A 13792-nucleotide genomic window follows, 5' to 3' on the forward strand; every position below is an offset into this window, starting at 1 on the left:
TGGAACTAAAGACACGTGCCACCACACCCAGCTAATTTTTGTGTTTTTAGTAGAGACGGGGTTTCACCATGTTAGCCAGGATGGTCTTCAACTCCTGACCTCGTGATCTGCCTGCCTCGGCCTCCCAAAGTGCTGGAATTACAGGCCTGAGCCACCGCACCCAGCCCTCAGACTCCTTCTTACCCTGCATGTTTAGTCTAAATGTCATCTCCTTGGAAATGTCTTCCCTGTCTACTCCACTGTTCTGTATCCCATACCAAAACTGACTCCTTTATAGCAACTGTCAGGAGGTGTGAGTATTTGTTAGTTGACTGATTTATCATCTGAGTCAGCCCCAGGATAAGAGGTCGAGGCAGCTGTGCTCAGTGCTAGTACATGCCTTGCATATTTGATGAATGAATGAACTCTTTGAAAACAGTGAGCCCCATAAACCACTATCTCCATTTTATCTCTGGTCACAGCTGTTAATCCTGCTTTTGAAGGTCAGGTAAGCAACACAAATCTTTCTGACTTTCAAATGCCAAAACTGAACTGTGATGAGAGGTGCTTGCCATGAACATAAGCTACTGTCTTTTCTTTTTCTTCTTTTTTGAGATGGAGTTTTGCTCTTGTTGCATAGGCTGGAGTGCAATGGCGCAATCTCGGCTCACCACAACCTCCACCTCCGGGGTTCAAGCAATTCTCCTGCCTCAGCCTCCCTAGTAGCTGGGATTACAGGCATGTGCCCCCACACCTGGCTAATTTTTATATTTTTAGTACAGATGGGGTTTCTCCATGTTGGACAGGCTGGTCTCAAACTCCTGACTTCAGGCGATCCACCCACCTCGGCCTCCCAAAGTGCTGGGATTACAGGCATGAGCCACTGCACCTGGCCAGCTACTGTCTTTTCTTTGACCCTTCCTTTCCAGTTTTTGAAGATAAAGCAGGAAATAAACTTCTCTGACGATACTTGATAAAAATTCCCCCAAATACAAAAACACATGCTTCCAATTCATTGATAAAAAATTTACTGCAGTTTGGCACCTGGGTCTAGTTCAGCTGGCAGATCAGCTGATTGATGCGTTCACCCTGATAGCCAGGTGTGCCCGTCTCCTTGAGGAAGCCCACTCTATTTTTGGTAGCATGACAGGCCCTTGAGAGGTGGAAAGGGTGCAAGAACCATGAGATCTCCTGGAAATGCTTTCCCAGTGCTCCTCAATCACTGTGTTGTCTGTCAGAGGGATGGTCTTATTCTTGACCTTGGCTTGTCCACATTTCAAAATGAGTTCCTGGATAGACTTCAGATTTGGAAATCCCTAGGTTACATAAGGTTCCACTATATGCAGCATTTTTAGGTTCTGAGGGGTGACTTTTACAAAGACACCACTAAAAATTTTCTTTAGGCAAAGTCTCACAGTGGTTCTCTGCACCAGTAAACTCATGCCATCAATCCTTTCAATGCGTACAACAATGGCCAAGGAATGTTTATCTGGCAATTCCAAGGCACGAGGTTTCACTTCTAGTCGTCTGAGACACACCATGTCACGTTTCTGCCACCAGGAATCATGTAGGAATGATTCCAGTTGTTTAAACCTGAGCCCTTTTCTCTTTCTCTGCTCCTTCTTTGCAAAAGTGCCTGCTTTGCCTGGGTGGCTTTGAGGGCTTGGTAAGCCTTCCTCATTTTCAGGAGATTTTCTGGAACCAAAGGGATTTTTCTTTGCTCTTGCTCTGCCATCTTTCTGGTGTTGCAGCTACTACTACTCAGTAATTAAGGCAAGGAAAAGCAGTCAACGTTATTCAGATTGGAAAGGAAGAAATAAAACACTCCACTTGCAAATGACATAACTGTCTATACAGAAAATCTACAGAAAATATCCCAAAACTAAATGAGCTAAGCCAGGTCACAGGACATGGGGTCAATATGCAAAAGTCAATTGCATATTTAGATACTAACAACGAACGATTGGAATTTTAAAAATTAAATGACTTTCTTTTTTTTTTTTTTTTTTGAGATGGAGTCTGGCTCTGTCATCCAGGCTGGAGCGCATTGGTGCGATCTCGGCTCACTGCAACCTCCGCCCCCGGGTTCAAGCGATTCTCCTACCTCAGCCTCCCAAGTAGCTGGGATTACAGGCACCCATCATCATGCCTGACTAATTTTTGTATTTTTATAGAGACTGGGCTTCACCATGTTGGCCAGGCTGGTCATGAACTCCTGACCTCAGGTGATCCACCCATCTTGGCCCCACAAACTGCTGGGATTACAGGCGTAAGCCACTGCACCTGGCCTACTTAGGTGTAAATCTAACTAAATATGTGCAATGTCTGTAAGCCTAAAACTGCAAAACACTAACAAAACAACAACAACAAAAGATCAAGACCTAGATAAATGGAGACGTAAATAATATTCCTGGGCCAGGAGATTCCATATCATGATGCCAGTTCTCACCAAACTAATCTGTATATTCAAATCAATCACAATTAAAATCTTGGCAGGATATCTTATAGATAGCAACAAGCAGATTCAAAAATTTACTTAAAGCTATAATAACCAAGACAATGTGATACTGTCACAGGGCCAGTCACTGTGGCTCACACCTGTAATCCCAGCATTTTGGGAGGCCAAGGTGGGTGGATCACTTCAGGTCAGGAGTTCAAGACCAGCCTGGCCAAGATAGTGAAACCCTGTCTCTACTAAAAACACAAAAATTAGCCAGGCGTGGTGACACACCCCTGTAATCCCAGCTACTTGGGAGGCTGAAGCAGGAGAATTACTTGAACCTGGGAGGTGGAAGTTGCAGTGAGACGAGATTGCACCACTGCACTCCAGCCTGGGGGACAGAGTGAGACTCTGTCTCGAAAAAAAAGAAAAAAAAAAGACAGATACACAGATCAGTGAAACAGAACGGTCCAGAATGGACCCATGCACATACATAGTTAACTACATTTTGACAAAGGTACAAAGGAAGTTCCATGGATAATGTTTAGTCTTCTCCACAAAAGGTGCTGAAACAATTGGACACTCACATGCAAAAGAAAATGAACCTCAACCCATTCCTGCACCTTTATAAAATATTAACTGAAAATGGATCTTAGACCTAAGTCGAGGCTGGTGGATCACAAGGTCAAGAGATCAAGACCATTCTGGCCAACACGGCGAAACCTCATCTCTACTAAAAATACAAAAATTATCTGGGTGTGGTGGCGTGCACCTGTAGTCCCAGTTACTCAGGAGGCTGAGGCAGGAGAATCGTTTGAACCCAGGAGGCAGAGGTTGCAGTGAGCCGAGATTGTGCTACTGCACTCCAGCCTGGTGACAGAGCGAGACTCTGTCTCAAAAAACAAACAAAAAACTACAAAATTTCTAGGAGAAAGTATATAAGAAAATCTTTGTGACCCTGTGTTAGGCAAAGATTTCTTAGATATGACACAATCCATAAACAATAAAACTGATAAAATGAACTTTTAGAATTTCTGACTTGTGAAATACATTATTAAGAGAAAAAAAGACTGAGAGAAAATGTTTGTAAATCAAATATTTGACAAACCACTTTTATCCAGAATGTATAAGGAACTCTTAAAACTCAGTAAGAAAACAAACAACTTGATTAAACATTATGCACTTGACCAAATAAGATACATGGATGGCAGATAAACACATGAAGATATTAATGATTAGTCATTAGGAAAATACATATTAAAAAGCACAATGAATCTGGGCTCAATGGCTCATGCCTGTAATCCCTACACTTTGGGAGGCGAGGCAGGAGAATTGCTTGAGCCTAGGGGTTCAAGAACAGCCTGGGCAACATAGGAAGACTTTATTTCTACAAAGCAAAACAATTAGCTGGGTGTGATGGTACACACCTGTGGTCTCAGCTACTTGGGAGCCTGAGGCAGGAGGATCACTTGAGCCCAGGAAGTTGAGGCTACAGTGAATCGTAATGTCACCATAGCACTCCAGCCTGGGCAAAAGAACAAGATTCTGTCTCAAATTAAAAAAAAAAAAAAAAAAAAAAAAAAAAAAAACGCGTTGCTAAGTAAAGACGTCAGAATTGAAATGTTATGTTGATTCCATTTACATGACATTCTAGAAAAGGTGAAATTATAGAAACAGAGAATCAGGGATTTCTGAGGGTTGGAAATGTGGAAGGGGTTGATTACAAAAGGGCAGCACCTGGGAAATATTTTGGGCAAAAAAACTGTTTTGGTGTCTTAATGCCTGCAGTTATTATACAGCTATTTGCATTAATAACTGTAAACAAAAGAGTGAATTTTATTGTAAGTAAATTTTTACAAAGTGCATCAAGTGGAATTGAAACAAACCACAAATGCTACTATAAGTGAGTTCCCTCCAAGATTTCTGAGACTCAGACCTACCAATGATAGTAAGAGTCTCCTCAGCAGGAGACAAATTATTCCTAGGAAGGAGATTATATTTGCTCTTTAAAATAGGCAGAGGAGGAAGAAAAAAAGAGAAGCCCATGAGTACCAAGTAAACATGGTGAATACTTTATTATATTGGGCTCTTAAACTGTCAGTTTCATATGCATGTTTTCCCGTAAATATCATGCCATTTTGTTATACTTTAGATTCTAGCTTTTTAAAGGCCCACACATCTTAAACTTTGTTTTTGGGAGATCAAGTCTCAAAAATATTGTCTAAGATAGACAATGTTTCCTCTGGGGTGTGGAGTTCCATCATTTGTCAGGCATCATGCATATTTCAGTATTTTACTATCTAGTGACATAATCCATCTCCTGATTCCTGATGTTTTAATGACAAAGTTGGCATCACTGGGCTCTGGGAAGCCTCATGCTGGGCATGCCCTTCTAACTCTCTGAACTCCTGCATCCTTATTCACCTATCCACATGAGAGGCTGTAGAATAGAAAAGTTTAATTTTCAGGTCAGATTTCCTGTGATTTTGGACCCAAAATCTTTTTAGTAGAGTCCATTCTGCTGTGGTCAGGTTATCCATACATCATCCTCTTGACCTTCGCAGTCTGACCAATTCATGGTCAGGTTTATTTATCTAGATTAATCAGCCCCTGTAAAACATGCCATGTGATTTCATCCTTATGAAGAAAAATGTGTAAGTGCCTGGAGGCTAACAATATTAGGAATGTAATTTAAAATTATAATTGGGAGCTCCAAAAATAAATTCAGAACTTAAAAGAAAATGTTGGGAAAACATTTTTATTGGATACAAGTTCTAATGTGATCAAGAAGAATTCATGGAAAATGGATGTCTCATATTAACATAGCAGGTGGATGTTCATCCAAGCCTCTTGAGTGGTGTTCAAAATCACTTGTACCTGTTAGCATGTGAATAAAGTATTACTGGACCCACCCTCCTAGAATAAACTGAATTAGACACATCATTGCTTTTCTTTTGTTTGTTTGTTAAGAGAAAATAGGCTGAAAAGATAGATCACGAATTAGTGGCGTTTGTTGTAGAGCCTCTTCGTGGTGAGGCAGATACGGTGATTTTGGAAATATGTAACATGCAAAGTGTGTGGGCCCGGGTGAGATCAGAGGCCAGGCTGCCCCAAGGTGAATCCTGTACTGAGTCCTCAGTGGGGTCACACAGTCTAACCAGGACAATTTCCTTTTCTTAATGAAACAGTGGCTTGATAAAGCTAACAGAAACTTGAAGATTTCAAGATCTAATACATTGAACTTTCAGAATAAAATCACGGTGTACTAATTTCATGCAGGAATGGACAGACCACAAGTTACGCTGGAATCCTGATGATTATGGTGGGATCCATTCCATTAAAGTTCCATCAGAATCTCTGTGGCTTCCTGACATAGTTCTCTTTGAAAAGTAAGTATCACATTGTTTCTTACTTATAGGAAAAAAAATAAATTTTTTAAAAAGTGAAAAAAATAAATTTTTAAAAAAGTGAATAAAAGAAAAGTAAATATCACAGAAGAAAACTATTTTTCCTGATTAACACCAGGAATAGAAAATTCTGATTCAGGCAAAAATACTTAAAGGAAATATTCAACTTAAAATAAAAAAAATTGTTTATTTTAAAACAGTTGCCTGGTGTTGTGGTAGAAAAGTCCTAAAATAGGGCAGGGCACGGTGGCTCATGGCTGTAATCTCAGCACTTTGGGAGGCCGAGGCAGGCTAATCATGAGGTCAGGAGTTCGGGACCAGCCTGGCAAATATGGTGAAACCCTGTCTCTACTAAAAATACAAAAACTTAGCTGGGCATGGTGGCAGGCACCTGTAATCCCAGTTACTCAGGAGGCTGAGGCAGGAGAATTGCTTGAACCCAGGAGGCGTAGGTTGCAGTGAGCTGAGATGGTGCCACACTGCGCTCCAGCCCTGGCGATAGAGTGAGGCTCCATCTCAAAAAAGAAAAGAAAAGTCATAAAATAGAAATAGTCAATGCTGGGAAAAAGAACAAAAACTAGCAGGTGCTCCACCGACTGCTAAGGTGAAACTGCTTTGATTGCAGCGCTGACGGCCGTTTTGAAGGCTCCCTGATGACCAAGGTCATCGTGAAATCAAACGGAACTGTTGTCTGGACCCCTCCCGCCAGCTACAAAAGCTCCTGCACCATGGACGTCACGTTTTTCCCGTTCGACCGACAGAACTGTTCCATGAAGTTTGGATCCTGGACTTATGATGGCACCATGGTTGACCTCATTTTGATCAATGAAAATGTTGACAGAAAGGACTTCTTCGATAACGGAGAATGGGAAATACTGAACGCAAAGGGGATGAAGGGGAACAGAAGGGACGGCATGTACTCCTATCCCTTTATCACATATTCCTTCGTCCTGAGACGCCTGCCTTTATTCTATACACTCTTTCTCATCATCCCCTGCCTGGGGCTGTCTTTCCTAACAGTTCTTGTGTTCTATTTACCTTCAGATGAAGGAGAAAAACTTTCATTATCCACATCAGTCTTGGTTTCTCTGACAGTTTTCCTTTTAGTGATTGAAGAAATCATCCCATCGTCTTCCAAAGTCATTCCTCTCATTGGGGAGTACCTGCTGTTCATCATGATTTTCGTGACCCTGTCCATCATTGTTACCGTGTTTGTCATTAACGTTCACCATAGATCTTCTTCCACATACCACCCCATGGCCCCCTGGGTTAAGAGGTTCTTTCTGCAGAAACTTCCAAAATTACTTTGCATGAAAGACCACATGGATCGCTACTCATTCCCACAGAAAGAGGAGAGTCAACCAGTAGTGAAAGGCAAAGGTCTCGAAAAACAGAAACAGAAACAGCTTAGTGATGGAGAAAAAGTTCTGGTTGCTTTTTTGGAAAAAGCTGCTGATTCCATTAGATACATTTCAAGACATGTGAAGAAAGAACATTTTATCAGCCAGGTGAGTAAACTGGTATTCCCGATTATGCCGCTATAAAGGTGGGCCAAAGACAAATATTTTGACATCTGTTTACAATAAAATGTTGTCATGGTTTAAATGTGACATTATAAGACATCCTTTTTATACATGTACCTTTTAAAGCAAGCCCTGACATAACATAGTGATCTTAGTATGAATTTTTAGGAAGTAGTTCACAAAAACATAAGGAGCAAAAGTGAAGCAACTGTTGATTAAGCATTGTTTCTTATAATTGTTTCTTATAATTCCATATTAAATAATTCAATTACACATTTTTCTTTTTCTTTTCTTTTTTTTTTTTTTGAGTCGGAGTCTCCCTCTGTCATCCAGGCTGGAGTGCAGTGGTGTGATTTCTGCTCACTGCAAGCTCCGCCTCCTGGGTTCACGCCATTCCCCTGCCTCAGCCTCCCGAGTAGCTGGGACTACAGGCGCCTGCCACCATGCCCGGCTAATTTTTTGTATTTTTAGTAGAGATGGGGTTTCACTGTGTTAGCCAGGACGGTCTTGATCTCCTGAATTCGTGATCAGCCCGCCTCAGCCTCCCAAAGTGCTGGGATTACAGGTGTGAGCCACTGCGCCTGGCCTCAATTACACATTTTAAGTTGGTTATCCTGGTCTCTGGTAATTTATCTCTCATTTTTCATGGGATGATAGATATGTTCAACCACAGTATTTAGAAATAAAAGACCAGAAAGAATCAGATTTTTTGATTAATAAAAAATTTAGTGTTACAACAGATATTTTGGTGAGGAAAGAGGATGTGGTTATTTAGTTTACAGATTTTTTTTAAGTGTAAGGAAAAAAAAAATCTGTTGCCTACAGCAAGTAACATATTTTCAATTTATATAATAACTTCACTTTATAGGGTTCAAGTATTTTACTCTAAAATTGGTGAAAATTAGTGCCAAGAGCCTCATCCCCTAAACAAACTGATGAAAGAATTATTTTATTTTATTTTATTTTTGAGATGGAGTCTCGCTCTGTCGTCCAGGCTGGAGTACAGTGGCGCCATCTCAGCTCACTGCAAGCTCCGCCTCCCAGGTTCAAACCATTCTCTTGCCTCAGCCTCCTGAGTAGCTGGGACTATAGGCGCCCGCCACCACACTCGGCTAATTTTTTGTGTTTTTAGTACAGATGGGGTTTCACTGTGTTAGCCAGGATGGTCTTGATCTCCTGACCTTGTGATCTGCCCACCTCAGCCTCCCAAAGTGCTGGGATTACAGGCGTGAGCCACTGCACTTGGCTAAGAATTTTTTTTAGAATTATCCTTATACATTTTCTCTTGCGTTCTCAGACACTGCCTCATATACCCTCTCTCTTAACAATCTGTCATGGTTTTCATCCACTTAAATAAAGCACTAGAAAAGTGACTGCTGTTAGACAAGAAACATTCAGCTGTCAAGCCGGGCGGATTTTTTTTGTTTGTTTCTTAACATCTTTTAAAAACACTAATACAGGCTGGGTGTGGTGGCTCACGCCTGTAATCCCAGAACTTTGGGAGGCCGAGGTATGTGGATCACCTGAGGTCAGGAGCTCGAGACCAGCCTGGCCAACATGGTGAAACCCCCTCTCAACTAAAAATACAAAAATTAGCTGGGCATGGTGACAAGTGCCTATAATCCCAGCTACTAGGGAGGCTGAGGCAGGAGAATCACTTAAACCCAGGAGGCGGAGGTTGCAGTGAGCCAAGATTGCACCACTGAAGCCTGGGTGACAGAGCGAGACTATGTCTCAAAAAAACAAAATAAAAACCTAATACAAAGATTTCTTCCCCCCAACCCCAAGACGGAGGACATTTATTTACTCTAGAGGGATGAGGACTCCCCTTCCTTTCAGACTTCCTCAGCCAGTCGTGCCTTGACTTTGTGTTATGGACCTGTTGCCCACTCTCTGCATCTCCCCTCCCCTTCCTAGTAAAGGGGACTCAGTCTCCCGTCTCCTTCGTGAATTTCTGTCTTGTCCTGGTCGATTATTCTGCTCGGCAGCACCCTTCCTTCTGGAGCTGCAGCACAGGTGGAGTGGAAGGAAAGAAAGCCTGTGACATTTGGCCACAAAAACTCTTAAATTATAAATTTGTGATTCTTTTCATACGAGTATCAGGAAGCACCCTAGTAAGATATACTGGCATACTAAGATACACTCCGCCTCCTGGGTTCAAGCGATTCTCCTGCCTCACCCTCCCGAGTAGCTGGGATTACAGGCGCCCGCCACCATGCCCAGCTAATTTTTGTATTTTTAGTAAAGAGGGGGTTTCACCATGTTGGCCAGGCTGGTCTCAAACTCCCAACCTCAGGTGATCCCCCCACCTCAGCCTCCCCAAAGTGCTGGAGTTACAGGCGTGAGCCACCGCCTGTAACTGGCCTTTTTATTCACGTAAAAATCAGACTTTTCCCATTCTGTTCAGGGATGTTGACATATGCACACGGAATTCTATTGTTTCTATTTTCCTTTTTCAGTGCTGATGACAGTGTTCCAAGATACTTCCTTTGGGCATGATTAGCAAAGTCCCTGAAAGAACTTGAGCCTGCAGTGTGGTTGGGACATTAGATGCATTTTGAAAACTTAAGTAAATGCTATAAATCTGAATGTTACTCTTTTTAAATCCCTTGAGATGAATACAGAACAGTTGCTCAGTGTCTTGAGTGAAAGGCATCTTTTTCTCTTTTGCAGGTAGTACAAGACTGGAAATTTGTAGCTCAAGTTCTTGACCGAATCTTCCTGTGGCTCTTTCTGATAGTGTCAGTTACAGGCTCGGTTCTGATTTTTACCCCTGCTTTGAAGATGTGGCTACATAGTTACCATTAGGAATTTAAAAGACGTAAAGACTAGATTACATCTTAGACCTGACATCTGGCTGTTGTACAGACAGAATCCAAATGCACGTGCTTGTTCTACGAACCCTGATTGTGTTGTCTTCATGGAAATGGAACATCTCCTCACAGAAGAAACTCTGGTAAATGTGCTCATTTGTGGTTGCCATGAGAGTGAGCTGCTTTTAAAGAAAGTGACACCTCCTCAGGCCCCTGCCTTGGTTTCCCTGAACATTCAGGGAGGGATAATAGGTCCAGGCTTGAGCTCACAGCCAGAGTGCACAAAAAGCTGTTGCTACTTGGTGGAGGAACACCTCCTAGAACCAGCAGGCCTCGGTGGGGAGAGGGGGAATCCACCTGGAGTTTAAGGAGGTCTCCACATTGAGCTCTCTGTGTGGACAGAGCCTGGATCTCCCACCCAGCACTGACCTCCTTGGTGGTTTTGTCTGAGTTGCAAACTGGGGCTGTGTTGTGCTTCTGTAGCAATGGGCCAGGCAAATCTCAAGAAGGGTTTGGGGATTACACTGGCAGGGCACCTGGTACTACACACTTAACAATAATACAGATTCCAAGATGCCTGGCCTACTGAGGCAGATGTTATTCATGGTTTATTCCCAGCACGATAAGGCTTTCAGATGGTGAAACTGGAGCCCCCTGTGAGCTGTGACTTGCTTTAAGGTCATGCATACCAAAACAACTCACAAAAGAAACAGCCCTTTGCTACCAGAAGTGGATTCATTAATATCCATTATCTTTTCCTAGTAAACTAGGGTACAGAGCATTCTCTGATAATGGTTTTTGATGTCACCTCGTCTACTCGGATCCATGCCAACACTATCCTCTAGGCTCCACCTTCTGTTTCCCTGTCTCCTGGCACCTGGGTGGGCTTCACCCCCACCCACCATCGTTCCTCCTCTAAGACTCCGAGGGGAGTCTGCTCAGGTTCTTTTTGCCCTCCAAAATTGCTGCCACCGCCAAATTCTTCCTGAGTTTTAGCTTAAAGCAATTTTTCTCTCTGCCCAGTTATAAATCCAAATCCCTTTCTGGAGTACTTTTAGGGATGGCTCTTGCAAGCAGTTTGCAATCTAGGCTGGGTGGAGTGGCTCACACCTGTAATCCTAGCATTTTGGGAGGTCAAACCAGGAGGATTGCTTGAGGCCAGGAGTTTGAGACCAGCCTTCTCTCTACAGCGAGACCCTGTCTCTACAAAAAAATTAAAAAATTAAAATTTTAACAATTTTAAATGGTGATGTGTGCCTATAGTCTCAGTTACTCAGGAGGCTGAAATGGCAGGATCACTTGAATCCAGTAGTTGGAGGCTGCAGTGAGCCGTGATTGCTCCACTGCACTCCAGCCTGGGCAACAGAGCAAGACGCAGTCTCTTAAAGAAAATCTAAACGGCCGGGTGTGGTGGCTCATGCCTGTAATCCCAGCACTTTGGGAGGCTGAGGCAGGTGGATCACAAGGTCAGGAGATCAAGACCATCCTGGCTAACATGGTGAAACTCCATCTCTACTAAAAATACAAAAAATTAGCCAGGTGTGGTGGCCCATGCCTGTAGTGCCAGTCACTTGGCAGGCTGAGGCAGGAGAATCACTTGAACCCAGGAGGCAGAGCTGGCAGTGAGCCGAGATCATGCCACTGCGCTCCAGCCTGGGCAACAGAGCAAGACTCCATTAAAAAAAAGAAAAAAAATCTAAGCATGAAACACCTTCACATATTGTTACTACTGATGTATTTTGTCTTATTAATGCCATTTAGTTTGTGTTTTCTGTATAACATTTTCTTGTTCCTTCACCTTTTTCCCTGTTTTTCAGCCTTGGCCGAGTTTGTAGTTTGTCCATTCCTTCTTTGCATTTAATGGCTTGAAAGTTACATGTCCGCCTGGCGCGGTGGCTCAAGCCTGTAATCCCAGCACTTTGGGAGGCCGAGATGGGCGGATCACGAGGTCAGGAGATCGAGACCATCCTGGCTAACATGGTGAAACCCCGTCTCTACTAAAAAATACAAAAAACTAGCTGGGCGAGGTGGCGGGTGCCTGTAGTCCCAGCTACTCAGGAGGCTGAGGCAGGAGAATGGCGTGAACCCAGGAGGCGGAGCTTGCAGTGAGCTGAGATCCAGCCACAGCACTGAAGCCTGGGTGACAGAGCGAGACTCCGTCTCTAAAAAAAAAAAAAAAAAGAAAGTTACATGTCCACTTCTGTTAATTTATTAATAAACATTCAACTTTTAAAATCAATGTTGAGAATTAGTGTTTGTGGCTGCCACTTTCTACACAAAATAATTTCTTTAGGACCCTCATTTCCCCTCACCTTCATTTCATTTTTATCCCCTTCCACATTTTCTTTAAATCATAAATTTTAGTTCAGTATGATTAATTTTTATATTACGTGTTCCTTTCCCTAAGAACCATGTATTGACCACACGTTTTGTCCACAACCACATGGCAAACAATTTCATTTCTTTGTTCATCACTGTTTTTCATCTTAAGCTTCCTTTTTTTTCTGCTTCATTTCTTCCATTATTCAGAAGAACATGTCTTCATGTAATTTTTTCAGGAAGTATTTGAGTGTGGTAACCTTCCTGAACCCTTGCTTTTCTGAAATTGTAATTGATTTTGCCTTCACTGTCAGACCTCTGAGCCCAAGCTAAGCCATCAAATCCCCTGTGACCGGCACATATACATCCAGATGTCCTGAAGCAACTGAAGATCCACAAAAGAAGTGAAAATAGCCTTAACTGATGACATTCCACCATTGTGATTTGTTTCTGCCCTGCCCTAACTGATCAATGTACTTTGTAATCTCCCCTATCCTTAAGAAGGTTCTTTGTAATTCTCCTCACCCTTGAGAATGTACTTCATGAGATCCACCCCCTGCCCTCAAAACATTGCTTCTAACTCCACCGCCTATCCCAAAACCTAAAGAACTAATTATAATCCCACCACCCTTTGCTGACTCCTTTTTCGGACTCAACCTGCCTGCACCCAAGTGAAATAAACAGCTTTGTTGCTCACATAAAGCCTGTTGGTGGACTCTCTTCACACGGATGCGCGTGACATTTGGTGCCAAAGACCCGGGACAGGAGGACTCCTTTGGGAGACCAGTCCTCTGTCCTCGCCCTCAGTCCATGAGGAGATCCACCTACAACCTCGGGTCCTCAGACCAACCAGCCCAAGGAACATCTCACCAATTTCAAATCGGGTAAGTAGTCTTTTCACTCTCTTCTCCAGCCTCTCTTGCTACCCTTCAATCTCCCTGTCCTTCCAACTCCAGTTCTTTTTCCTCTCTAGTAGAGACAAAGGAGACATGTTTCATCCATGGACCCAAAACTCCAGCGCCAGTCACGGACTCGGGAAGACAGTCTTCCCTTGTGTTTAATCACTGCGGGGATGCCTGCCTGATTATTCACCCACATTTCACTGGTGTCTGATCACCGCGGGGATGCCTGCCTTGGTCATTCACCCACATTCCGTTGGTGGCAAGTCAATTGCGGGACGCCTGCATTGGCGGCTCACCCACCCCCTTCTCTGCGTCTCTACCTTTCTCTTTAAACTTACCTCCTTCACTATGGGCAAACTTCCACCCTCCATTCCTCCTTCTTCTCCCTTAGCCAGTGTTCTTAAAACCT

General features: G+C 43.0%; 1 protein-coding gene across 1 annotated transcript in view; it reads left to right on the forward strand.

The window, feature by feature from the left end:
* The window catches only part of CHRNB3 (cholinergic receptor, nicotinic, beta 3 (neuronal)), a 34475-nt gene extending 23535 nt beyond the window's left edge, over window positions 1–10940 (forward strand). Inside the window, exons 4-6 of the mRNA XM_011957083.1 lie at window positions 5699–5808; window positions 6452–7334; window positions 10023–10940. Coding sequence (XP_011812473.1) covers window positions 5699–5808; window positions 6452–7334; window positions 10023–10157 — 1128 coding nt within the window. The 3' untranslated portion in view covers window positions 10158–10940. The remainder of the gene's footprint in view (window positions 1–5698; window positions 5809–6451; window positions 7335–10022) is intronic.
* The last annotated feature ends 2852 nt before the right edge of the window (window positions 10941–13792 follow it).

This window comes from Colobus angolensis, unplaced genomic scaffold (assembly GCF_000951035.1).
Source record: "Colobus angolensis palliatus isolate OR3802 unplaced genomic scaffold, Cang.pa_1.0 Scaffold433, whole genome shotgun sequence".
Classification (NCBI taxonomy): Eukaryota; Metazoa; Chordata; class Mammalia; order Primates; family Cercopithecidae; genus Colobus; species Colobus angolensis.